We start from the raw sequence: 27,608 nt of genomic DNA, 5'->3' as shown, positions 1-27,608 counted from the left end.
TCAAAACTATCATCTCACATCTCCTTTCTATGTGTCTGTAGTGACTACAGGCCCATAGTGATGGAGTTCTGACGGGGATCAGAGGGAGAGGGTGTTCCCAGCACCTCCTGTCAGGAGGGGCTTGCAGAGGCTTCTTTCTGGGCATGAGCATATTGGGTTCAACCCCGTTGAGATGGGTGAGCTACCAGGCCCTTTAAAGGTGAAAGTGGTGCGATTTTCAGGGCAAGAATGGGATCACCATGACAAAGAGATGATTTCCAAGGCTCCCTAAGGAGGCAGAGCAGGCATCCTAAGGGTAATGGCTAGGGAGGCAGAGAAGGAGGGAAAATGACAGATTTTTTGCAGTCCCTGATGTTTGAGGGTAGATGAGAACTAAAATCTGCATTAGGGAAAGTCTACCTGGAACAACACAAAGTACTCATGATTTTCTCTGACTGTACTGCAGGCGGCTGCTGTCTGTCAGCTCAGGCCTGAACACAGAAGAAAACTGAAAATGTCACCATTGTAGAAAATATTTATCATTAGCTGCCAAAAATTACTCCTGAGAAGCTAAACTGATTTCTGAGTGCCCAAGTTAAGGGGCACAGCCACTCAAACTCTGCAGCTGCTTTGTAACACCGCTGACAAACGTAGCAAGCGATTGAGTTATGTCACGTCTGCGAATGCTTTGTGTCACCTGAAAAGGAGCCTATCAGTAGAAATAGCCTATGATACTTTATGTTAATTGGAAAATCTAGCAGAGAGCCTCATTTTTATTTTCATGCAAATACTGCTTTTCCTCATAAATGGGAAAACTTACATTTTCCATAAAGTCTGCAACACTTTCACCTTTTCAGCATGGCTGGTGCTTTGACATCTGCCATCAGCTAGCTACTTTGGAACTGGTAACAAATCCGGTTTGAGAAAGGTTTCCATAAACAGTAAAAACCTTATTTACGACAACAGTAAGTGTTAGTTTGGTTTAAAGTAATCAAAATAAAATGTCCTACAATAGTTTATAAAGTCTGGGAATGCCTAGAAAGAAACAAAATAAAGACAGAAAGGAGAGAAGTAAACATTCTCTGACACACAGAAAAAGGAACAGAGTGTAATCCCCGCTAGAAGATAGTTTCTAAAATAACTGCTAGACCTTTTATCTAGAATTAAAACCAATAGCACTACTAGCAGTGTGCTGAAACTGGTTTGTGAGTGGAATAAAAACCATGATGTAATGTATTGCCAAAGAGAATAAGGTTTTGGACACCCAGAAAAACAAGGGTTCAGATGCTAGCCACTTGAAGAGTCAGTCAGCCACCAATAACTTTTTTTATTTCTGCAGTTCTTATACACATATAAATGGAAAGCTTAGTATGCATATTTCTGTGAAATCCATGTTTCTGGAGCCTTAATTCTCTAAACATTTGTAAATGTTGTCAGGAACAAATTCCAGGGAGACAGATTTCTTTATACAGAAGGATGTACAGAAGACTTGTCTATGTTCTTTTAATGCACCTTCTGTGCAGTTGTGTTACTTACTGATCCCTGTTGCAAACACACCTGAAAAAATACAGTAAGTTTCTTTGTTGTGGGAAATGTTCATCTAGAGGACCTCTATATATTTGCCTCAAACTGTTGTTACAGTTGGCTGCTTTTACTAGCCCTAAAGCTTTCCTGCAGCAGTGCGTCCTTCCTTTGCTCTCCCTTAACTGACTGCAAAACTTCTCTACCTCCTATGTGCTTTTCTTGGCTTAGCATGCTCACATCCCAATCTTATCTCATTTGTTTTCATTTTTATAGTTCATCTACTTACTCCTACTGTGTGAGGAGCTATTTTATGAGGAAGCTTGGAAGGCTTTACCAACCTAAAACTTGCCAAGAGAAGGTGTAGGTGGTGCTATGCACGCGCTTTCATGTCTAGCTTCTAGTTCAAACGCTTACAGTGGGGGAAAATTAGTGTCCTGGCTTTTCAGCATTCTTCCAACACTTTTAGGAAAACTATATAGTTAAAAAGTTGTGAAATTGTTCAGTTCAATTCTCTGAAAGCTCCAAGTTTTCTAACACAGTAGACTGACCTACCTTTTCCTATATAACGTCAGGAAAAAATAACCTTCTTTTCCTTTTAAACATTGAACTCTAGAATATATATTTTTTTCTGTGGCCTGTTTTACTTTTCTTAATTAGCAGCTGATGACATCACCATGTAGTTCTATAATTATTTATCACCTGAGGGAGATCCCACTTCATTCAATGAAGGTATTTTAAGGAATATCTGACCTTCCAGTATTTTCAGGGTTGGTTGTTTTTTTTTCTTTAGATTGTTCCTGATGCTCTTCTGTGTAGTACTATTGTGGCGCGTGGTAGTACAGCAAATAGGGAGGCTGCCACTGGGCAAAAGGAAGCCCTTTGACTTAGCAAGTGGAAATAAATCTTCCTCTCCAAACATAATAAAGTGTTTGTTTCCATGCGGTCAAATAGAAGGAGGAAGAAAGGAATTAAACAGTTTGTTTCCTGATTCTTTCTAATAATTGATTCCACATTGTTCTATTAGAAATTTTCTGCTGTTTGCACACATTTTCCTTCTGCATATTGCCTTTTTCTAAAATTCTTCCATTACATGTGTTGCATCACTTTGGCTTGTACCAAAACCAAGAATCTTTGTGCTGTTCTGCTAGTTACAGCTGATTAACATCTCTTTATTTGATGCTGCCACACTAGCCCTAGGCACTTTAGGCCTTGACAGGAATGAAAGGAGGGATACAAGATTTAACCTCACCTACAGGTTTTCCTGAAAACACTTCCATTACTTACTGAAAAATCTTTGCTCTAATCCTAAATGCTTTCAATTTTTTTTATTAAATGGAAAATACATTGTGCTATATTCACAGGCTGGGAAAATTTACAGGAAGAAAAAGATCTTAGGAATCAATGAGATTTTCCTTGAGAATAACTGAAGATGTAAAAAGTAATCACTCAAGACGGAACTGGAAATGTGACTTTATGCTTTCCATTGCAATAGGAGTTCTGCTTGTCATGGAAACCTTTAGTATTATATCCCTATATAAGCCCATAGAAAGAAACATTCTTCATCATGCTGAGCTTTCATCCCAAAATAATCTTAACAGATGAGGGGAGGGAAGAAGCGGAATGATGAGTGTGGTAAAACTGCAACAAACTGTAAATCCTCCTTTCTGTTTCAAGCAAAAGTTACAATCCTAACTTGCAATTTATTGTATAAATAAATATTGCCTATATTTCCATTCTGAAAGCTGTAAAAGCACTTGACCCTGTTGTTTTTTAGTTGGTCAAGGAGGCACAGAAGGACTGGAAAGAAAAAGGGATCTGTTAAATAATTTTCTAATATAGAAACCACTGGCTAATCCTTATAAGAACCACCAAGAAAGCTGAGTATTATTCTTAACTCGAACCTGCAGGAGAGGCAGAGGTTACCAAACCTGGATACAGATGGATAGTAGGGACTGGGGCAGGTGTTTGCAAGGTATGTCTATCAAGCATCCAGCGAGGACCCAACAAAAATCTTTTATGCCTGTCCTTCCACTCTATCTTATTATGGGTGGCAGATAAAGCATATCTTTGCCTTAGTTCTGTTCATTTATCAATCTCTGAAAACAGTTTTCTACTGCATTTATTATCAGGATTTGCGTAATCCACCTCTGATACAAATTTATGGAAACAAACCCGTCTTTTTCTTATACTGCTTCAATAATTACAAAGCCTCTAATATTTGAAAACTAAATACAGATTCAGATTTACTACCAAACTCTCACACACTGCTTGATAATGAACTGCTATCGACCCCTTTTGTATCAGGCACAGGAAGCAAATAGCAGAAATGGCAAGTTATACCAGCATGTTTCCTGAATTACTCTCTGAGGAAAAGGAAGAGTAGAGACACTGTACATTTAACTATGGTTGTCTCCAGTGTTAAAGTTTGCAATTTGTTTTTAGGTCAAATAATTAGCTTGGCAGGAAGTACTGGAATAAACAAGAAGAAATTCTGTTCTGCTGAAATACAGCTTATATAGAAAAATCATCGGGTAAATTAGTATGTATTTTAAATGCTTGAAAGAGGTGAAAGTGTTAAAGAAGAAACATATTCAAAGAAAAGAAATAATAGCTCTAGTACAGAATAATGCAAAATTAAAAATAGAACTTAATACACTTTGAGCTGCAGGGAAACCTGAGTTCTGGAAAGATTTAGACCAGAAACCACAGTTAGTATAATGAGCATATGTTGGTGCTTTTAAAAAATCATGGGGTTTGGGGGGCATACTGAGTAGAAAGATTTCCCAGTGAGAATGAGTCACTCCATATTTGTTCCTCAAATAACCACATTAAGAACAGGATGCTTTCTTCTAGTTTCCCTCACACCTGAAAGCTGTTGATAAATTGAAGGATAAATTGGAACCCTAACTGGTCTTAACAAAGTCAACTTTTCTTACCTTAAGGTTAACATATTTAATAAAAAGTCAGTTAAAGGCTATATCTTACATTTGACTACTAAACTTTTACTCCATGTCAAGATTTTTTTTGTTTACTTTTTATTACTAAGCATCCCTTCTGTGGGCAGAGCCCATCAATACAATAGAAAAATTTTCCTTGGTTTTAGAATGTAGTCAGACTGACCTCTCTGAATTCACCACTCAATGCCTGCAACAGCAGCACCAGTGGCACAAAAGATCATTTCCTGATTTATAGCTCACTGAGCAATACAGAACAACAGCTGCAGCCTCTCTATACTTATTTGGGACAAATTATCAGAGAACCAAGTGGCTGCTTTGCTGTCAAGACACACTTAAAAGTTTTAGATCTAACAGTTCCAGTTATACTACTAAATAGTTTCAGCTTTAAATACCTAACTGAACTGAAGCCCTCCCTAAGTATGCAAAATACACTTAGTAAATTAGACTATAAACATACAGTATCACAGCTGATAGGATTTCCTTTGGTAGAACTACTCCATCAGTTTAGATAATGTATCTATGGCTTAATATAGTTCTTTATTTCATATGTGGTCTAAAACAATACATTTTGAGTAGACCAGAAATGAAAAACATTTCAAGAATCATCTGAGGGCAAGAGAAGCAAAGAATTATAACTGAACCCCGGATCTAAGAGAGTCACAGTTGAAAGAGGACTGAAAAGTTAGATAGCAACATGTTCTTGATTAGCATTTCCTCAAGAAAAAAAAAAGTGTACTTGCTTATATTAATAGCATTTTCCACTACAAATCATCTCACTGGTTTTGTAGTGGCGCTAATCAGCATAACTGGGGATATCAGACTTTGCTGCTTAGTGATTTCTGTTGCAGTGGATAAGTAGTCACCACTCACATTTACTGGTGCTCCACCATATGCCTTTAGAGTCCTTGTACCTTTTTTACAGATGTAAAGCATGAGATCTCTTTTACGTGACTTCATTTTATTTGGAGACTCCTAAATGAATGCAACTGTTTAGAAAACCCTCCATACAGAGCTTCATCTCTAAGCCTCATCTCCAGATGGAAGACATCAGACTGCAGGGATCACATTCTTAATCTACAAGAACTTAAAATATTCAAAACACTTCACACATTCTAAATTTTTAATACTTAAAATACCAATCATTTTCCAGCAATCAAAGCTGTTTTCTGGGACCCAATGCCAAGCTCAGTACATTTTCTTAACAATGAACATAACTGACCTACAGTACTGAAAGCAACAGAACCACAAAGATCTAAGATGTTACTGAATTCCTTTGGGATGCTTTGAGCTATTTTGTACCTATTAAATTTTATGTTTCAACAAGAAAAAAGGCATGTATGCTTGGTGTCAGTAGCATTCTGAGCAATAACTGATTAGTGGCAAATAACAACCCTGAAACTCTCAATAGTGCTCTAGTGCACAGCCTTCCCTTTGGCAGCATCATTTCCCACCCAAACGTACTCTTGATGGCTGTACTCAGGGTTTAGATACAGATGACCTTTGACAACTGCAGCAGTTTCTTTCTGTGGAACAACATTTGTTCTGTCCACAAGATTTCCTATTTGTTGAGCTCTTGATACGGTTTCAGCTCTATTATGAAGAGTTACACCAAGAAGGGAACTACTAGGTGGTTTATGACAAGATTGCTGCTGCAGATTTGGTAGCTGCTGTGATTTGTGTCACCCATTTGAGCCTCAGCCATAAAACTGCACTTTTTATCAAGAATATTTGTGAATTTATAACTGCTCTGAAGACATACGGCCAATAAATAATTCAAAGTTATCTATCTTCCCTGCAGTTTTCTTATACACCTACCACCTTTTAATGTTTAGTTGGCCTGGAAACAATATTCTTTATGGCACTTCTAGTATAAAAATGTTTACTGACTGGCAGCAGACTATTGATTTCCAGTGTGATACCTTGAAAATAAATCATTCCACTCCAGTCTCCATCTGCTTTGCTCTCCCATCTACTGTCAGCCCTGATAAGGCTTGTTTTGCATTTTGAGTCCCTATAAATGTCCGTTTTCAATTATTGATTTCAAAATTGTAACAATGTAATTGAATTCATTATTCCTTTCTCTTTTCCTCTCCCCCATCCCTTTGTTTTCTTTTCAGCTCTATATCCATTTACAGTCCTAAGGAGAATCCTAATGCATTTGACACTGCTGCTTTCTTCCAGTCAGTGGGAAATTTCCTGGGGATCTTTGCTGGATCATTTGCCATGGGATCCTCTTATGCTGTTGTGACAGCTTTAATATCCTTTATGGTTTGTTTTCAGAGAGAAAATCTATATATATTAGTGATATCTGAGACTGACCATTTTTAGTTTGTGCCTGAACCTTTTCACTGTTAATTCAAAATTTTGCAGAATCAAATCCTAAACTGACAGGAAATTTCACTTATCAGAATCCACAAAGAACTTAATACACAAATTTCTTTTTAACACTAGGCAAGACTGTGGGTTTTATTTTACTATTTTTAAATAATTATATTTTTAGAAAAGCATTATGAAGTATTGAGTTAAAACATGAAATTATGAACTACAACTTATTTATGAACTACAGACTAGCAGCAATTATACAAAAGTACAAGGCAAACACTAGACTATAAATCAAGTCAGTTTGCCTAAACTAGAAATAAAAGGTGTATCTGTTGCTCTGCATTTTTCTTGTGTTTTACAGTTCTTCATGGAAAATACTAGAAAGAGCAGCAGTTTTCATCTTTCTGGCACTGATGCATATGTAAACAAATGCCATTTTTTTTACAAAACTGGACAAAATAACTTTTCCCTTTTTTCTGGGAGAAGAATACCAAACACAACCAATTAGGCATTAGTTCAAAACCAGAAGAGTTCTTGAAATAGCAGACTTGTAGAATTTACTCATTTAAACCCTATGCTGGTTTTTCCTCTTTGTTTGAGATTGTTAAAGGCTGTGCATTTTTTCCTGAATTCAGGTTGTATAGATGCGGATGATGAGAGAGTTTTCTTTCATCCTTTATCAGGTTGGAAGCAGTTTTAGCTTAAAAAACAGTTGGGGCTTTATTTTTCCTTAGTAATCTTGTAGCACTTGACAAAATTTACAAAGATCTGCGAGTTTCCTATGTTGGAGACAGGTCTGTTTTTCCTACTGTCCTGGAGTGCCTTCTTATCAGCAGAAGCTGCTGGTCTTACAGGTAAGTGTTCCATTTTATTGAATAAAAGCAGTTTTATCATGTGTCTCTAGTATAGGAAAATGGCATGTTTGTTTTGGGCATGACATCATATATAAAGGTTCTAAAAGCAGGTGCCTATATTGAAGATGGTTTCCTCTTTAGGAGCAAATCTGTAAAGACATTGAATAGTTCTTTGAAAGACTTACTAGATCAGGCTAAAGTCCTCAGTCTTTTTTCCTTACCTTCCCTACATTGACCCATCCCGATAAGTCCCACTATTTTCTGCCCAGCTATAGGACCAAAGATGACGGTAAGTATAAGGAAGCAAGCATACGTTGCCATGTGACTGTCAAGAGACTGCGTGCCCTGCATGTCCTGGGCCCTCCTCCTTTTTCCCAGCTATCAATGACTAAACAGAGGACAGGGTCATCCTCAATGTTGCTAGTGGGTTGCAGCCACCTCTGGATTTTTAAACAAAATTGTTCAGTGCACCTATATAAACACCTTTGGCAACCAGATACCAGCTGGAATAGAAGTTTGGTTTGTGTCTTAACAGCCTTGTGCTGGTTCTGGCTGGGATAGAGTTAATTTTCTTCACAGTAGCTAGTATGGGGCTATGTTTTGGATCCATGCTGAAAACAGGGTTGATGAAGATGTTTTAGCTACTGCCGAGCAGTGGTCACACAGAGCCAAGGGCTTTTCTGCTCCGCACCCCACCCACCCCATGAGCAAGCAGGATGGGGGTGCCCAAGGAGTTGGGAGGGGACACAGCTGGGACAGCTGACCACAGGGATATTCCAGACCACACAGCGTCATGCGTAGCATATGAACTGAGGAAAGATGATGGAAACGGGAGGGAATTTCAGAGTGAAGCATTTGTCTTCCCAAGTAACCGTTATGTGTGATGGAGCCCTGCTTCCCTGGCGATGGCTGAACACCTGCCTGCCCATGGGAAGTGGTGAGTGAATTTCTTGGTTTGCTTTGCTTGGGTGTGAGGCTTTTCCTTTAGCTATTGAACTTTTATCTCAGCCCACAAGTTTTCTCACTTTTACTCTCCCAATTCTCTTCCCCATCACACTGCGACGGGAGCGAGCAAACAGCTGTGTGGGGCTTAATTGCCAGCTGGGGTTAAGCCACAACAAGTTCTTGAAAATGTGTCATGATTACTACATAAAAATGGAAGAAAAGAAGGATGACTGTTAATCACTTGCCTCCTACTGGAGATGCTGGTTTCCTAATCCAGTGACTTCCAAGGCAAGACTGTTTCCTTGCTGAGAACAAGGATGCTGTTTCAACAGATGCACAATTGATAACTTACACATTATACTCAAAGAGATGATTCGCAAGGGAAACATTAATACCTTTCAGAGCCTCAGGTGCTGCACCAAAGGTAATTTCCATTTCTTTGGCATAGAAACAGACCGTATATGTCCAGACAAAATATAATTGGCATATGTCTTTTTTTGCATACTCAAAATGTGATGAGAGACAGCATAGTCACTCCTGGTAGTCACTCTGAAGAGTGTTTCATTTCTCTTTTTTTTGCAATATATAAAATATCAGAATAAAAGACTCAAATATTGAACACCACAGATGGCTTTTACAGTAGTCTTGATAAAGAATTTTAAATAGACAGAGGGAGAGCCAGACAAAGATAATGGAACCAAAATAAACTTCCAATTTAAAGGAGAAAAATAGAAAATTGTTGGGAAATTTAGCTATTTCCTATAATAAATGAACGGATATAGTCAAATAAAAGACAATTGCTCTGCCAACACACAAATTCCAAGGAAAACATATCAAGCCCTTTTAGTCCATCACTAGCATTTTTTTCTTGAGTGCGTTCTGAGTTTTAGGTGGAAATTGTTTAATCACACTGTTGTGAGGAGGAAAAGTTTAATCTTGGAAGTTTTATCAGTTGATTCTTTGTCATTTAGTTTCTGTAAAAGGCTTTTTTCAGAAGCTGTTAGAGTGGAAAAAATTCATGGAGCCTTCCTTGTACCTTCAGAAATTCGAAGCTGGATTTTGTAAACGCATTGACTTTATTAGAGTACTGTGCTAACATTACACTTCAGAGTGGATATTTTTGTTGTCTGGTTTAACCAGTTTTGATGTTGCTTTCATCTTCCCTCAGGCTCTGAAATAGCTCTAAGTCCCCTCCTTTCAAAATATTAATTTGCACTTTCAGTTCAGCAGAATTACTGTATTGGTTAAGAGATTTTCAACTGACTTAAGATTCTTTTGAGGTGTAGATTTCAGAGGTGGCTCCAATTTCTCATACCTGTGCTAAGGAAATCTATGTAAAATGCAGTTATTCTGTGCAGTCTCCCACAGAGGTATGTTATGTATAAAGCACCTGTTGCAGAAGGCACGAGGAGCCCAGGGAAAATCCAGTCATCCTTCAGAACACACTCAGATCTTAATCCATACTCTATCATTTCCAGTCTTTTCCAGTTTACTTGATTCACCATTTTTCTGTCTTAATGAATACATCATCTCGTTTTACACTCAAGTATTTCTACCCTCCAAAGTAATCATTAAAATTAAGAGAGCATCATAACCATGCAGTGGCACTGCTGGACCACTCCATTCAGTGAACTAAATTCCTAGTTTAAAGTCTTTGACTTCAGTACACTTGCTTCAAAAATTAATTTGATTCATTGTACATTTATGCCTATGTTCACTTTTATTTTCCTTGGATATTGTGTTTCCTATGTTCATTCCTTCTAAATGAACCTGAAAGGATTAACACTAGACATCAGTATGTCCCTGTAGCTATTAAGTAACGTAATTGCAAAATAATTTTATTTTTATAATGCTTTCCACATTAGTTCTTCAATCACTATGAGCCTTTTGAAGTCTAATATTGAAGTATATCATAATTTACAAATAATGGGCTATACTGTTTTTGTGTAGGTATAGTAGGTGGTAGAGCTCACTTGTTTAGCCTGCAGATTTTTAAAATAAAATGTAAAAGAAGACCAGTACAGGACAACATTTTATTCCTCTACCTCAAGATATCCCATGATACATAACATAATATATGGGCCTGACCCTGGTTGAAATATGGATGTAATCAAAATAAAAATCTGGGATGACTACAGAATTATTGTTATACTGATAACTGTAAATCATAAATTAATGTTATAGTTATTAATCTTATAGCTATATCATCAAGCTGTGACATATGCATGATAAATTGATTCTTATACATAGAATCTAATTTGTGCACTTTTTGATTTGCCTTAAAGTATATCATTCCTGACCGCTGAGCAAAGCTGTAATAACAGAGTACTAAAAGGTCAGTGTTGATATAGTTGCTTTCATTTGCAAACTTCATTACAGAGTATTTACTGGTAGGCTATGAAAAAAAAATGTAAATAATTTAAACAGTCATCAAAATAAATGAGGAAAATACATCTTGCATTTATTAATTGCTTGTTCTCTTGCTTTATAGTTAATGAAATCTACTAATTTTTAAATGATCACTTAGTCATTAGCCTGTGAGATTCCATTATGTACATGGGCATTTAATGTTCACCTCTGTTAGACCTTCTCTATCTACAGCTGTTCAAACGAAGCAGATACTCAAATAAAAAGAGATAAATACACCTGCAAAAATGCACTTAAATATATGTATGTGAATTTATTTGCATGTATGTATTCAACTAATGCAGACTTCATATGGAATTTACCAGTGTAAAAGCATCAAAATTATGGCAAACCACCTCTGTTTTTTACATGCCAAAGACCTGTGCTGTGAAGCTAAGAAAGACAATAGATCTTGAAGGAAAAAATGTTGGAAACCATCTTTGTCCCTTTACTGTTTTTTCAGACCCCAGCCCAAAATTACTGTTTTCTGATCATTATAAAGGAAAAAGCTTGTAATAACAAATTACTGCTGCTTCCTTACCTTCAGCAATTCTTGTCTGAACATTTTGTGATATGTCTGACACCTGCCTGTTTATTCATGGGCTCACAGGATGACCGACAGGACAGCACAGTCTACCTAGTGAGAAAGCTTTTCCTCCAAAAATAAATAACTTATTATGACTGATGTACCCAGGACAAGTCCAAAGACCCAGTCTCTCACTGGAGTAGTTTTGTGCTACCTTTATTTAGGTAGCATATTATTTAGGACATAGCAAGAACAAATGACACCGACTTCCTTTTCCTTTAGTGCTGCTGACAACGTGCATTTAATCTCATGGCTGTTCACTGTTCCTATCTGTTTGCTGTAATCAGTCTTGGATCCATCATCTACCTCATTGCTTTTTAAAAATGTTGTGACCAGTTCTTCTGGTATCACTCTCAGAAGGAATCTACCAAAACATTTCTGCCTGTAGTTCTGAGCAGTGTGAACACAATGTAGGTCGGTACCTGATTGGCTTTAGTTCACTGAGCTGACGCTATTCTATAAAATGAAGTTATTCTGGGCTTTAAATACTAAACTTTGTGGGTTTCTTTCCTTTTTCATAAGTAATGTACCACGCTGTGCCATACAGAGAAGTAGGCAGACTCCTCCCAGTAATGAGGGAGAAGGGATACCTTGGCTTCTAGGTCAAAAGGAGAGAGACCTCAACTCCCTTAAGCTCTAGTTCTGCCACTCCTGGGAGGAAAGGATGCAATTTGGGTCTACTTAGGGAAGCAGGCTCTTCATGGATAAAGCGGCATTTGCACTGCTGTGCAGAGACAGATGACAATTGGGCTAGTTTGCTACAAATTACTAATCCATTACTTGTCTGTAGGATTTAGAGATGGCTCTGGATGATCTAAGTGGTATTCTAAGATGAGGAATGTCAGGTGGGTTCTGTACTTTAAGAGGAAGCTCTAGACATACTTTGGTGACATATAAGCTAGATCCAATACTCCATGCAGTTTCAGTTATCCCATTCACCCTTTCATCAACATCGCATGACCAGACCAAGCACACACTTGAGTCAGTGCTTGGGCTGGCTAGTTTAGGTCCTGTTGTAGGTACAACCTTTTAAGACAGTAAGGGAAAAAGACAAAGGTGACTGTTTTTTAGAGAAAAGTAGATATTCTAGCATGGCATCAGGCTGAGACCAACAATCGGTTGCATAAAATAAGGATAGTAGAGTCTTATTGCTAGTGAACAGATTCAAGGTAAACAGCTTAAGCACTCTTTAGCATGCCTGGAATAAAACCTGTTATGTGTCACCATAGAGTTCAAATCTAAATTAGATTCAGCAATTCATTTGGGTTACAAAAGTACAACACTGAAGCTCAGGTCTCACTTGAAGTAGCCAGGTGCAATATCAATGATCAGTCCTCAAACAAGGACCTAAAATATTCCCTCAGCTCTGCCTTTTGTTGTTTTCTGTCACTTCAACATAAAATCAACCTCAGACAACCCCAGAGACGAAAGCTCCATGAACAAAGCACCAGCTTTGGTTCTGCATTGGTATAGGTCTAGTGAAAAAAGCCTTAAATCTTTGCTTTAGTATCAAGAAAATGGTTAGTCACACTTCATCCCCTCAGTGAAAGCAGACTGAGTAGGGAATTTGTTGTTTCTGGTTTTATAGCCTTATTACTGCAACAATCCAATGCAGAAGACAGTGCCTCATTTCCCCCCACTCACATATTCAGTCCACACTGGGATGTGCCTAGTAGGTGCTGTGGAGATATTCTGACATAAACAGGGCTCCAAAGTAAACATTATCTTAGTTAAATAATTTCTTTATTACCCAGTCCTCATTGTCCTCTTTTCTATACATTTCCCTGCCTTTGATGAAAGACCAGTCCCCATTGCTTGTTTTCCTGTGGGATTTGCAGTATGTAGTGCACGTTTAGAGAGGCATCCCTGAAGCTCTGGAATGCTCAAAGTTGGGATGAAACCTAGTCAGTTTACTTACAGATCTTTTCAAATGAAGCTATACGTTTTATCTACTTCTTTGTTTCCCCAGGAAGTAGAGGTTTGGGGTTTTTTATCAGTAAAAGACCTGACAGCTAGAGATATAATGTCAGTTTCATTCTCTCAGATTTGCAAATTCTGAAGTTTAAATTGGGGCCAGTCACTTCCAGGTTTGCATTAAGAGCACACTGTGCATGCTGCCCTTCTCTGACAAAACACAGAATTTTTTCAAGTTTTTCTTTTAGCACCAGATATTTAAAAGCAAGGGTACAATTTTGCCTATTTGTGAAATTATGTAACAAAGGATTTTTGTCTTTCAGTGACAATATAGGAATCATTCTTAGATTAACACTTATAAATTAATGCTCACACTATCACGTTAATGTTCACACCATCAGCCAAATACTTTAAAGTCATGTTACTCCTTTATCCTATATTATTTTTTGATATTACTAGCTTTTGTCCTAACAAAAATTTCAACTACAAGCGTTCAGCAAAACTAATGTAAGAATAAGTTATCTAATTTTATTAACAGCTAATAAGTTATTACTGTTTCTCTGTTATATAAGAAGAAAAAAAATCTAATAAAACCTCTTCAAAGAGGTTGAGCTGCAGCTCAAAGTTTACTAGTAACTATAAATATTTTACTTAGGTTTCTCATTTTTTATATTATGTGAAAAACCTCAGTAACTTTGTTAAGAAACACAAGCAGCTGTATTGCACTTAAAAACCAATCACACATTTCAACTCAAAACTTTAACTGTTTACTTCAGGTTAGCATTTTTTTCAGCAACTGCAGTACTAAGCATCTTGTAATTGTTAAATTTTCCACTTACAAATGAAACAATGTAATGGCACAAAACAAGTGAGCTGATGTCTCCAACATCTGGAAATTCAAGCTCTGAGCGCTAAGGATGGGTAAAATGTCCATCTGACTTTATCTGCCTGCCCTGTACCTAATAAATACTTTCTGTTTACAATTCCAGTATTATCACATTTGGTCTTACCTGCTTCTCTGTGAAAGAGAGCCTGCAAAACTTTAACAACCTAATTCATGTACCGTACACAGTTCATACAGTATTTGCTACTCTGCTAACTTCAAAATCCAGCTTTAATAGTCTTACAAAGAAATCCAGATTTCTTTTTCCTTCTAACTAAAAAATTCTGTTTGCCTCTTTAGGTACCTTTCTTTCCTTTGTAGTTGGATTAACATGTAATTGGTCATTACTCTTAAGGAACCATTTTTATGGAAATGTATTACAAACAATTTTCTCCAAGCCTTTTAATGAACCATTCATTGTGAGAGGAATGGCTGGTACATATTAAAACTCCAGTAGTAGCAATTGAAATATTCTACTGCATTCCCCCAGTCTTCCCTGGAAACAGGGTATCTGGCTTCTCCGCTCGCGTAATTGCATGGTTCAGATCATTTATTCCTATTGTAAAATCAGATTTAGGCCATTTTATTCCTCATGTCACTCTCAGTTCTCTCACTACCCATAATTAACAGTTTCTTAGCAGTCAAAAACCATTTTATAATTATAGTTGAATTTAATAGTCAATTTTACAAATGTAAGACTTGGCATGATGATGATTCATGTAGAAGAAAGTGAATCAGAAACTCTTATCTCCATATCTGTTCCTGACCCTGGAGCTAGTGATATTTAGCAACGTTACTGATTTACTACATTTTTTTAACTGAAATTTCGTTGTTTGAACATCCCATTGCAAATGCTCTGAGAATTTTTAAAGGCCCCAGATCAGTTCTGCACAAATAGTTACTGAGAAAAAAAGACTTAGATGCATTTAAGAGATCAGTTACTTCCTGCAATGTATTTAGGCAGTGACAGTCTCACTACTCCCCACATTATTTACTGTGAATAAAGTCTTACTGTAGTTAGAAAGAAATAAATATCAAAACAGACATAAGAAAATAAATATTAAAAAAACAGACATGGCAGTAAAAGCTCAGTGGAATTTCTCTTGGCTACAGAGACCATGCTCTGTAGAAGTAGTATAGGTAAATTTACAACATAAAGAGAACCCAGAAGCAAAGAAAATGTCCACAGTGGTTTGAGAGGAAAAAAGATTTGCTTTCACATTTTCTTTCTGATGGCAGTTATCCCTTGTGCTGAATTCTTCTCAGAATGTTTTACTCCATACTTTTTTCTTCCATCAAAGGCATATTAATGCCAGGCCTCAGTTCTTCCCAGAAACAAGAGGGTCTCGCAAGTAAAGAAAGTTGGATTTTGTTGGGCAGTATGTTCAGTTAGCAGTCCAAGGAGAGTCAGAAACTTGAGACAGACATGGTAAGGTAATAATTGCACTAACTGGTATGTAGCAATGTGCTGCTCCCACACACACGCTCCCTCAAATGAAAGTTTCAGCATTGTCTAAATTTTTACTTCACCTTGTTTCCTTTTCTATCCCATGCTTTAGGGGAGGAGGATAATTCACCTGCCTCCAGGGCCCTCTTGCAGCTAAAATTCAAGCATTTAGAGGTCTGGATAGGCCTGTTAAAGAACCCATCAAGGCACCAGAGCTTGCACCTGACAGTTGTTCAGTGCATTATCAACCAATTTTTCCTGTGACTGAAGTCTGGCCGCCTTCTATTAATCCTTTTGAACTAGCAGACTGTTTTATATTGGGTTTGCTGTGCTAAAGCCTGCAGCACTGTAGATTCTGCCCCCTTCTTGCCTCTTCTTGCTGGCCTTTGTAAAATTCCAGAGGGTCACCACCATCCTGGAGAAGACGGAGGAAGCCTTGTCCAGTTTCTAGTCCAGGACTGAAGGCACAGGCTGAGATTATTTTCACAATTCTACTTTGTGCTCTTTGCTTCCAGTAGAATTGGTTTATATGTTTCAGTTCATGCTAGTTTAACCCAATAAATGCCTAGAAAGCTGCTGCACAGCCACATTGCAAGGATAGATATTGCCTAAACCTAGACAGGTATCTTTTTGCTTGCTTTGTGGCCTCAGTGTATTTCCTTGGATACATCATGGTGTTATTTCAGCACACGTGAGCAGCCTACAAGCTAAAAATTACCTAACAATTTGCAGAGTAGCCCATGAGAAACTAAAATGCTAATTATGGCATGTTGTAGCTCTTAGACAGGAAGACAGTGAGTAGAAGGGCTGAAAGGCACAAGAGCTAAAGCACTGTGGGGAGAATGGTGGAAAACTGCCTGTATGTGACCCCAGAGATCACAGGCATGCAGGGATCACGCTGCAGGCTGGCTGTGGGCAAAACCAGTTGTTCATGTGCTCTGGATCTAGAAACCAAGAAGAACTTGCATGCTCCACATGCTTCAGAAAATGCGTGTGGAGGTTTCCAGGAAAACTGTGATCGGAATGGACACAAACAAGCCCTGAGCTGTTGCGTAAATAATTATCTATGTAGACATGCCCCAAGTTTAAGAAAAGCACAGAGCTTTCTTCCTCCATGGGCATTTACATTTGGTTGCTGGTAGACACTTATTTTTGGTTGCCCATTTTCTCCCTGTGTGTGTTCCTTCTGCTTTATCTGTGAGAGCTGACAGGAGATTGCAGTTATAATCTTATCAGCTACTTTAAGTTTAATACTACATTACAGTGTCGTTATTCAATGATTCTGGTGAGTTAGGACCAGAGCCAGGGAGGAAGTATTCAAAAATAAGAAATATCACTATAACACAAAATTTATTATTCCTGACAAGCCTGCTGCTCTGCTTCTCAAGACCTTCCACAAGCTGGGAAGTATAATTACTGCCACATGGCTACAGTCACTGACCCAGTCATTCTGGGCAACACAGCTTGCACCTGCCAGAGCATCACCTTTAAGCAACGTGTTGTTGTCCAGCTTGCACATTGTTACACACAGCTTACGATAAGGCTAATAATCAGGCACAGGCTGATATGACTTTCCCCTGTTGCTGTCATTCAGTACTAAGTGCTCTCAAACTATTTAAATGTAATAAAATTATTTTTATCTTTCCTATTCAGTCTCTGCCAAAATTTTCAAAGTCTGAAGTCCTTCATATTGCAATTACGTTAGCCTTGCCTGATTGACAGTCAGATTTATGGTCAGATGCTACCATGTATTAACTCAAACAAATTTTCTACGGGTTTTGGGCCAAATAAACAACAGTGGAAAAGCTATGAATGCATGATGAACCAGGTAGAAGATTCAAGACCTACATGATTTTTAGCAAAGAAAAAAATTCTAGTTTGTTTGAAATAAAAGTATATGAAACGTATCTTAAAGTTCTTTTCTTATAAAATGATGTTCTCCCTCTAACTAGCTTTTTTATGCAGCCCCTTGAAAAACCTAAGTAAGAAAATAGAAACAGCTAACTCTGGTTTTTCTTTGAATTTCAGGTATTGTTGCAGTCCTTTTCTGTGGAGTCACGCAAGCCCATTATACCTACAACAATCTGTCACCAGAGTCCAAAATGAGAACTAAACAGGTAGGACATGAAAATAACTGACTTTGTGTCTTCAGCTGGTGTAAGGAATAGAGGTAGTGGAATATAGCTCGATGTGATTTCATTAATGCAAAAGAGGCTTATGTCTTTATTAGGGGAAAGACTAGAGATTTTGTCAGGAAAACAGTAAGTTCTCTGGATAAGCAAAAAATACAGGAATCTGTTCTTCCCAAGGTCCCTGACATGTCAGTCAAGGAGATGAAAGGCAAGGAAATAATAGTCTATGTTAGCATCCATACAAAAATGCTACAAAGTTAAGGAAATCAAAGAGCTCTGGCAAACAGAGAAGTGGTCTGAGAGATTGGATCCATGTGGACTTTTGCAAAGGGGCTGTATAAACTGCAGTCTGGCCCACAGACTTGAGCAATAACATTGTTTAATTTCTGGCTTGTTTAAAATCTGACATAATTAGAAAGGTAGTGATTTTTTTTTCCATTGTGTTATTTAGAGACAAAAGAAAATTGGTCATCTGTTTTTTGTTTGAACAGGTGAATTGTGCAATTGTAACCATTTTTTAAAACTTGGGGATGTTCTCAGTACTAGATACATGGCATTGCAATGTTCAAAATACTTTTCAGCACAAGAAGTAATTTTAAACGACCTAGCCACTACCTAGATCCTGTGAGAAGTCATTTAAATAGTTTTCTTCCCTTTTCATGTTGACTCTTATGTCCCAAGAACCCCAAGTCATAGAAAATCTGTCTCCTAGAATAAAATGGAAACATATGGTCAGAGGCTATAATTTTCATGATGCAATCTGGTACCTTTTTCAGCAATTCCTCTATTTTAAGGATTGGAAATTTTATGTAGAAAATTTCATAGCTATTGCACATCTCAATTTAATCAAAAAAATCCAATTTTCTATCAAAAACAGTTTGATAGAAAAGATGCTGGCCAGTTTCAGTTCAACTGTCAGACTCTCGCAGATTTTAAATTACAAAAAAGTTTCTGGTCAGTCCTTCCAGAATAAAGTGTTAGCTACTGAACAGGTTAAGTCTTCTCAACTACATTTCTTCCTACCAGCAGAGGCTGATGCTTTCAAAAAGTATTCCAGCCGAGAAGAAAACCTTTCTGATAACTGTATCATAAGGGAATAACATTTATATCTACTATAGAATTGCTTCTACTTTGCAGAAATACTGAATCGCATATGCCATTACTACCATTGCATATAACTGTTAAAGTTTGAAGACAAGGCTTTTTCAAGGGTCTGCATGATATGCAAGTGATGCATAGCCTCAGAGAGACAAAGAGAAAAAGGCAGGTCACGGTATTTTTAATTATTAACCTTTTAGGCTAGAGAATTAATTAACATATAGTTTAAATGCATACTAGTTTTGTTCATGTTTACTCTTTTATTCCCTCTCATTCAACAGTGCAAAACAAAATAATGAAAATAAACTGAATCTACCCTTGAACACACAGAAAAGGGATTATGTGTTTCTATATGGAGCTGTGAGCATTTACGCACCCCTTCTATTCTGTTTTTCTCTTCCCCCATAGGCTTTTAATCCTCAGCCTCCCTTACAAGAAGGTTCAAAAATTGCTGTTAAATTCCTTTGAATTCTTCTAATTTATTTTCTAATCCAAATATTACCCTTTCATATGCAGGTTTTTTAGTGAAATCTGCACTGCCTCTTTCTTTCTCTCCCTCCAAGAACTCTCTTCAAGCAAATTTACTAAGCCACACACTCGGCATTCTCCTAATATCTATGACTTCAGTGCATTTTAAATGAATGTTGCTACTCAGACAGATGGCTTCCCTCCCAATCTAAGTCATTTTTATTACTCATTACTGGCCAAGTCAAGGGCTTTTCAGTTCATTTATAGAATTATTCCAAAGCAGTCTCTCTCTTTTGTTACAATATGACAGATCTTTCAATAAGGACTGGTGAACTGTAATGCACACTGACAAAACAGTGAGTTAAGGCTGAAGCTAAAGCTAAAAAAACCCATGGAAATTAGATTCAAAACTGTAAGTCAGATTGTGAAATTGTGTTAGCTGGTTTTAAACAAATGCTTTTTCTCTACTGCTTTGCATAATTTTCTTTATATTTTTTACTGGCTGTTAAAATTTCATAGCTTGATGGTAAAATTCAGTATACAGTGATAGAGGCGGTATTTCTAGCCATGATGCCAAGTTCTGCATTTCTCATAATAACTCATCATTTGCTCTAAAAAAAAAAAATAGATAAGGAAAAAACCCCCAGTATTATTTTCTTCAGATAGTGATATAACATGAAAACTTATCTACAGCTCTTAAATGAGAATTTAAGAACCTCTGTTAAGAATGCCTGGTAAAAGATGCCATGATATCAGTCTGCCTGTATCCTTTATTACCCAGTCAATCACTGTTTAACATTCCATGAAAGATTAATATTAGACTTTAAGCATCCGAAACTTACAGAATCTGAAACTATAATGTAACACAAATCTTGTCAAAAACAATGGATTATTTTAACACTGTCATAAGAAAAGTAAGAAAACAAAGATTTAGTGAAAAGGCAGGCTTTCGAGAGATTTCATTCAATCCATTTATCCCAGTTCTCACTAGGTATTTTTAAACATTCTCTGAGTTTTTTATTGTTTGTTTTTAACATGAATGATGTTTTATGGCAATATTTTTAAGCCATCATCATTGACCTAACTATGGTCATAGTGATTTTAACATTAAAATTGACACTGCCATTCGTAGCAATAAGGTTAGGTCAAACAGAGTGCCCCTGACTTTCATATATTTCAAGTTTAATTTACTCAATATATCTTCAGTGAAGGAGAAGATGAAACTGCTAGGACCTGATCGAAGGCTATTTGATTCTGCGCAGCTTTCTCTAGAATTATTTACAGCTGCTAGTATAACCTCACGTTATGCTGCAGGCAAACAAGTTACTTCTAAACCTTGGGACGCTGTAGTTCAGATTTTACATTAGCTTCTTCAGATGTACAGTTGGGTTGGGGTGATTTGCTCAGCTACCAGTCAGTGGCTGCGCAGGGTGCTGCTAGATAAACAGATTACTGGTTTGTTGAAAGCAGACAGGCTGTAAATCTCTACAGGTCAGCTCCAGAGAGGGATGTACAGACAGTACTGGGTGTTCTGCAGGAAAAGAAGGCATTCCTCACTATTTTTTTCTCTCTTCCCTCTATCAGTTTCACTCAAATGCCAAGCTAAGACCAGCACAGTTTCCTAGCGGTGGAGTATTAAGAGAGGCTTCTCACTTTCTCTAACAGCTATAAATGTTATCCAGCATACTTATGAGTTATATAATTTTCTGGTTATGTTCCTTTAACTCCAGGGAACAGCCACAATGAAGAGACCAGGGAACACTGCAATACCACTCTTTGGTTAAGTGTGCAAGGGTATGGAGAGTTCTTCTTTCAAACAAAATACAGTGCCCACAGGTTACAAATTCCACAAACAGAATTCTAAAACACATCTCCTACGGAAGTAGAGCCAGGGAATTACTAGAAGGCACAAGAAAGCATGTCCAGCCAGCAAGGGGGTATGTCTCATATTGTCCCACCTGTCTCCATTCATTCCACCAGTCTAACCTTGTCTACACAGTCACCTCTGAAATCATTGTGTCTAACAAGCTTGTGAAGGTTGCTTTCTCAAATTAGGTGTAATAGCCTTTCTAACCACATTACAAGTTAAACAGTTACTCACAATTTTTTGCTGATCCGATAGCAAACCCATTAGGGAACACCTGCCTTATAGACAAAAGTCTCTGGCCTGATTGTTCAGGTGCATTGGGCATGCAGTACACACAAGATGCCACATTAAGATTTCAGTGGCCCTTCACCTCCAAGGTTTTACACAAGCTTGAGAATGGGGTAAAAGTAAAACAAGACAACTCAGTGCTGTACAATTTCTGGGTAACTTTACCAAAGCATGAAGTCTTCCTGGGAATGCTTGAGCAAATGAACTTACACTGAAGGCCTGAAAGTTCAGTCTGGTCTTTGCTTACTGGTGGACATAGTAATGATTGTTTCAAATTTTAATCTCCATGCTATAAAGCAGACATGATTATCTTTGCTTATTAAAGGTTGTAACTTTGCAGAAGAGCAGCTAATATCTCCTGGAAACCCTTTGAAAATACATCAAGATTTCAAAACTTGCGTAACTCATTTGTAATATGGCTATATATTTTCCAACAAGGAAACACGCTAGGGATCAATCATCTGATTGCTGGAACATAAATTGAGCTGTATTACAAAGACTGTTTGGTATAAAACAGTTGTGTTTATAAGCATATTAATTTAATGCTAATTAATCATATTATTTGAAACAGGCTGACAAAATAGTTATTCAATATATTTTTTAAATCCTTAAAAACCGTAAATCAAATCATTATAGTTTCTTGACATTGGTATGTCAATGATGAATATTCAATGATGAAGGTATTCAATAATGAATAGCCTCGCTATGTACTTTAGACTTGATGCTGTTCCATCATAAATTTTAGACTCGCTTCTGAAGCAAATCAGAACAGGAGACTGTAACTTACAAAGTATGGCAATGGAGATGTCGAAATCTACTGAAGGGGGGGGGGTGGATGGGGGGGGAAAGAATCAATGAATCAAAGGAGTGGTTCCTGAACAGCATCGGAGAATGTTTAGTAAAAAGACCATTGTAGGACTAAAAGAGGCAGCTGAAGTCAGTTTGTGGCTCACTCAATCCAAATGAAGCACCATCACTGTGATCTAGTCATTCTGGTGCTTTTCTGCTGGCCTAAATATCTTGCAAACAAGTTACAAGCAGACCTACACTCAGAAATGAAACAACAAATCCCCTTTCTCTAGATGATATGACTATCTTACAGGATTCTTCCATCAGCTATCTTCTCATAAGAAAAGACATAATGCAGGGCAAATTCTGGTCCAGTAGTAGAATGATTTCTCCTAAATTTGTTGATAAAGCACACACCAGGAACTGCAGCTACTGTTTGTATCTTTCTGTACGAGAAGGGGAGTGGCTGAGTAGAGATGGCTATGTACTACTACTGCCAAAACCATGTCAATCTGTTTACAAGGGGTCCCACCCCAGATACCTAGCACCCATATTATATTTGGGAGAAGCGGCCCTCTAAAATCATAGGAAGCAACAGCACAGAATGAAATGGGTGTAGTAACCTTAAATCCCCCACAGTCACACAGGACTTGTGTGTGCCCCGTGGCTTTGGTCCTGCTATCTGTATGAGTGTTTGAGAGACCAAATAATTAGAGCTGTGCTTACTTCTAAAGCACACAGCCTATACTAATTTATCTCTGGCTAACGCCTACTATTTGCTGTTATCAGACATTAGATCATTTATAGATAATTAGTTTACACTTCTAGGAAGAAAAGGCCACCCAAATGTCAGGATATAATGTCTCTTACAATTCAGTCTCTTGACTTTTAAAAATTATGAGAGTATTTCTAGCCTGAGGAAAACCCTACTTATGGGAAAATGTCCTTGGTAATTAGCAAGGCAGCAACCACCACAAAACATAATTCTCATCCTTTTGAAATGAGCAGCCTAATTGGCAGATGCGGTTGTGATTTGTTCAGGAACTCTACTTAGGAAAAATGAGGCACTGCAAGAGGTCAGGTGTTTCCACATAAATGATTGGCAGAGAGAAAGACTGAGAGAAAAGAAAGTTATCTTTCAAACAAGATTACCATCAGTACCGGATCCTAATCAGTCTTTACATATGTGCTGTGCAGAAGGAATCTGTTTTCCCAGCACACCACAATCTCAGTGCCTGCAGGAAAATTTCATACTATAATGTTTTTTCATTATCTTCTGAGCTATACAGCACCATCGGCTGTCTGATATAACATATTTGTTGGCTAATACTCTGTCTGAGGGTGAACTGGAAATTCTTTTTAACTAATGCATGGCACTCAGGTCTGGCACTCTTCAGTATACAGGAGGTTCTTATCTAAAGGATCCAATAAAGTCCAAATTCCTAACTGGCAATAAACAGGTTGCATGCATGAAGTACTTTCTTCCATTTAAGTGGAAGCATAAAAGTTAGCTGTGACAGGCACTGTCTCTTTCTGTCTCATGGCTCCTTTTCTGCAACTGAGCAATAAAAGCCTAATTTCCAGCCTCCTTGAACCCCTGCAAGTTTAGACTCAAAAGCGATAAAGACTGGAGTCCAGGCAGTGCTGCTGAGAAGAGTCCAGGTGACCAACTTGCCACAGTCAATAGAGAGGTCTGAAGCAGCAGCTACTTCTACTAACAAGAATAAGAAAATAAAATAGCACTTGGGAAGATGTATTTGTATCAAACTACTGTTAGTATAGTTTTGCCCTTGTTTTAGTCAGTTTTGCTTAAACTGAATACTTAGGAAATGAGTTACATTAGGGAAAAATTTTGCCTTTATTTTCCTCTATTTTACCCAGATATTTTTAATTATTTCTTTTTTTAGACAAGGCCTATAGCAAAACCTTCATTTTGCAGCTATTCAAAATGATTGGGGAGGCCTCAGAGATGTCCCTGTTCCTTTTCTTTCTGACACGAAAATGATACAGACCTAAAAAGGTTGTGTGCACAGAGTTTAAAAAAAAAGAATGGTTTATGTTGCATTACTATATAGCTGTTAGGAGTAGATACCCAAAATTGTAGGTTGAAATTCCTGTTAACTTTAAGACACCTAACTTATGTGGAAAACAACAGAAGTCATAGTCTTAGGCCCTTCTAAAAGTCCAAAAGCTCACATCTCTATATGTGAGCTATCATTATAGCTCTAGCTCAAGTACCCTGAAGAGAAGCAACCGCTCATTCTTGTCCTGTGCTTTCCCTCATAACTTCCAGTTTTCCCTCCTGAGGCACTAATGAGCTCCAGCTGTGTCACAGGCATTGCGGCTAAGCCATGTATTCCTGAGCTGGACCATCGGAGCTTGCTAACTCAATACATCTCTACAGAGCCACTGGGTCTGTTACAAACAGGCTGCCCTCATTTATAAATTGCCTTCTTATCTCTAATTGAATATGCACCACATGCGTAGTGCTTGTAATAATTATTACCTTTAAAATGGATTGTAATTGACAGGAAGCATACAATGAATTCCAGTTCTCTACACAGCTATTTTCTGTGTTTAGCAGAAAAAGCCAAAGATTGGAAACATGCCAGATGTATTGTTTGACCAGATGTACCGTAAGATCTTATGGAACCCTGTAGAACAGTATAATGCTATAAAGAAAGCTAAAGCTGCTTACTGTATGGGTTTAACAAGAAGAATCATAACAACACAAGAAAATCTTGATTTCTGCAAAAGGAATTATACTACCATGTCTTCCAATCTAAATTTCTTAACAAAATCCCTCATTATCTGACTGATGTTCCTGATTACTGAACCATGCTAAAAGAATGTCAATCTGCAGTCTCTTTACGTGCAGCTCCCCTTAAATTTATGTGGAAATGCTGTAATTGTTTCCTCTCTTTTAGCTGTGAGCTACGTGATGGATGATAAACAGCTAGGAAACATTGCTACAAGTAAACTGATAACAGTAGACTTTATAACTATGGTATATCAGTAATTAGCTGCATAATTTATGATACATATCATAAACTAGCTGCTATCTTGTCCATAATATTGAAAATATTGGGTGTCCATATACAGAAATCACATTAGAATAGTCAGTTCTATGGTTCGTTCTTTAGTTTCCTTTTTTCTTCTGTTTTTGCATACTTGCTTTAGTGATTCCTTAACTGAGAATGTGCAGATTTACTCTGGCCTCATTAGTTCCCATCACATATTTCCCTTTGTCATCAGCATTTTGTAAGGAGTACCACATTCGAGTACCTTACACATGCACACACACACACACCGTGAATAAAAATACAATTTTTGACCTATGAGAAAGAAAACTTATGTTGAAAACCAAAGGAAAACAACCTTCTTTCATTTTGCTTAAGCATAAGAACTGGAACATATACATGCTTAAATGTAATTCATACCCTGAAGAAACCCAGAACTGTAGTGAAAGCAGTATTTCTACAGAGAAGCTCGTCTTGTTGAAAAATGATGTAATTTTTTATGCTGGTAGGCTAAGGAGCATAATGCCATATGCAAACTAGTTTGCAAATGGCTTCATTAAAGTTTTTACAATCTGTTTAAACATTAAACATTTTCTTTAAATATTAATAAAGTTCTGTGATTGTTAAGGTTATAGTTTACTCTTTACAGCACAGTAGCAGATGCCTGCAGTTAGCTAACATATACCAATTGGAATTAAAACCTATAGGCCAAAATCTCATTGGCATATGGAGAAATATGTAATGAAATTCCAAACTGAGACACATGCTGTAACTTCTTCGAAAGGTGCCCTGAATCACAAATAAGACTCTCATATGTCTTCATCTGTGCAGTGGAACCAGACTGCATGGGACTATATGAGCTACTGCAGAATCAAAAAGCTGGTTTATATAGCTATGCAGGTCATGTTATGGTGTCTCTCTTGATCTCCTCACAAGAGGTTTGAGGAGCAACCTCTGAAACGTTTCTCCTTACTGTGGGGATTTAGCACTTATACCTAGTTTTTAAATCTGCATCCATGCAAATATCCAACCTTGCACTCCACCTCTGTAAAACACATCTAGTTTTGCAAAGAGAATCTCCTCTAAGTATGTAGGCTGTCAAATCAAGTCCCTTCCTAAATATTGTCACCCTCCTCATCACTGCAACTGTGGAATGCAAAGGGAGAAAAAGCAAACCAAAATCAATCTAATCCTGGGCTGGAACATATTCTTGCATCATCAATTTGTAGTGCTGAACAGAGCAGAGTGCAGTTTAACATCACAAAGTATATATGGTTACCTTTAGTTTAAATTATATCTTACTCAGTTTTGCATTTTGTGAAAGCTGACAGTTACAATATTCCCTTAAACATACTCAGACACAACTCTCATCTGAGAATTTGTGACACAGAAAAAAAAAAGAAAAAAAAAAAGGTAGGATTCTTCATTTAAGCCTTCCTTCATTTTTCATACAGGTAAACTAATTTAATAGAGTTTTATGCGATAAGTGAAAGCCTTTTGACTTTAATGAGATCTGGCCTATGCTATAAATGAAGAGGCTCGTTTCATATATAAATGGCTCATATCATATGTAATAATAATATAAGTAACAACATTCAGATTCTTTCTTAAAATATAGTTATATCCTAATGGTAACAGTTTTCTCTAACTTTGTTTGAAACACTAACACTTCACATTGTGTTAGGTTATTTTAGTACAGGATTTATCAATAAATCCTCCAATTATGGAATGAACCTCTAGAAATCATCATCTGCTTTGTATTTCTAAACATAGTAAATTATACGGCTAAATTGGAATGCAGTAAAATTATTAAGCACATAGGTTTACCCAGCTTTTAATGCTGAGAGTATTATTAATACATTCCTTTGCTATAACCTTGTGTTGCCTTACACTTGTATGAGTATATGTCAGTATGTTCATAATTGCTCTTACTGTGGGGACAATGTGTTTGGTAAAAAAAATCAAGGTAGTTTTTCTTGTATGGCTAGATAGATTACATTAAAATCTTTATAGAGCATCTCGTGTTTTGTCACAGATGTGCATTGACCTCACTGAAAAAGGTCTGTGTGGTTTGGGAGCTAGCAGCTGTACTGATGTTTGGAGGCCTCTGCTTCCCCTCCAAACAGTAA

At 37.3% G+C, this 27,608-nt stretch overlaps 1 protein-coding gene across 5 annotated transcripts in view; it reads left to right on the top strand.

Moving 5' to 3' along the window:
* The window catches only part of SLC9A9 (solute carrier family 9 member A9), a 213,233-nt gene that overhangs the window by 74,969 nt on the left and 110,656 nt on the right, over window positions 1–27,608 (top strand). For all 5 annotated transcript variants that reach the window (XM_027811790.2, XM_005443656.4, XM_055724067.1 and 2 more), the window contains 3 exons: window positions 6,578–6,716; window positions 7,531–7,636; window positions 17,846–17,934. In XM_027811790.2, the coding sequence (XP_027667591.1) occupies window positions 6,578–6,716; window positions 7,531–7,636; window positions 17,846–17,934 (334 nt within the window). The remainder of the gene's footprint in view (window positions 1–6,577; window positions 6,717–7,530; window positions 7,637–17,845; window positions 17,935–27,608) is intronic.

Source organism: Falco cherrug, chromosome 11, assembly GCF_023634085.1.
Source record: "Falco cherrug isolate bFalChe1 chromosome 11, bFalChe1.pri, whole genome shotgun sequence".
Classification (NCBI taxonomy): Eukaryota; Metazoa; Chordata; class Aves; order Falconiformes; family Falconidae; genus Falco; species Falco cherrug.
The sequence above is the reverse complement of the archived record's forward strand: the minus strand, read 5'-3'. Positions and strand labels throughout refer to the sequence as shown.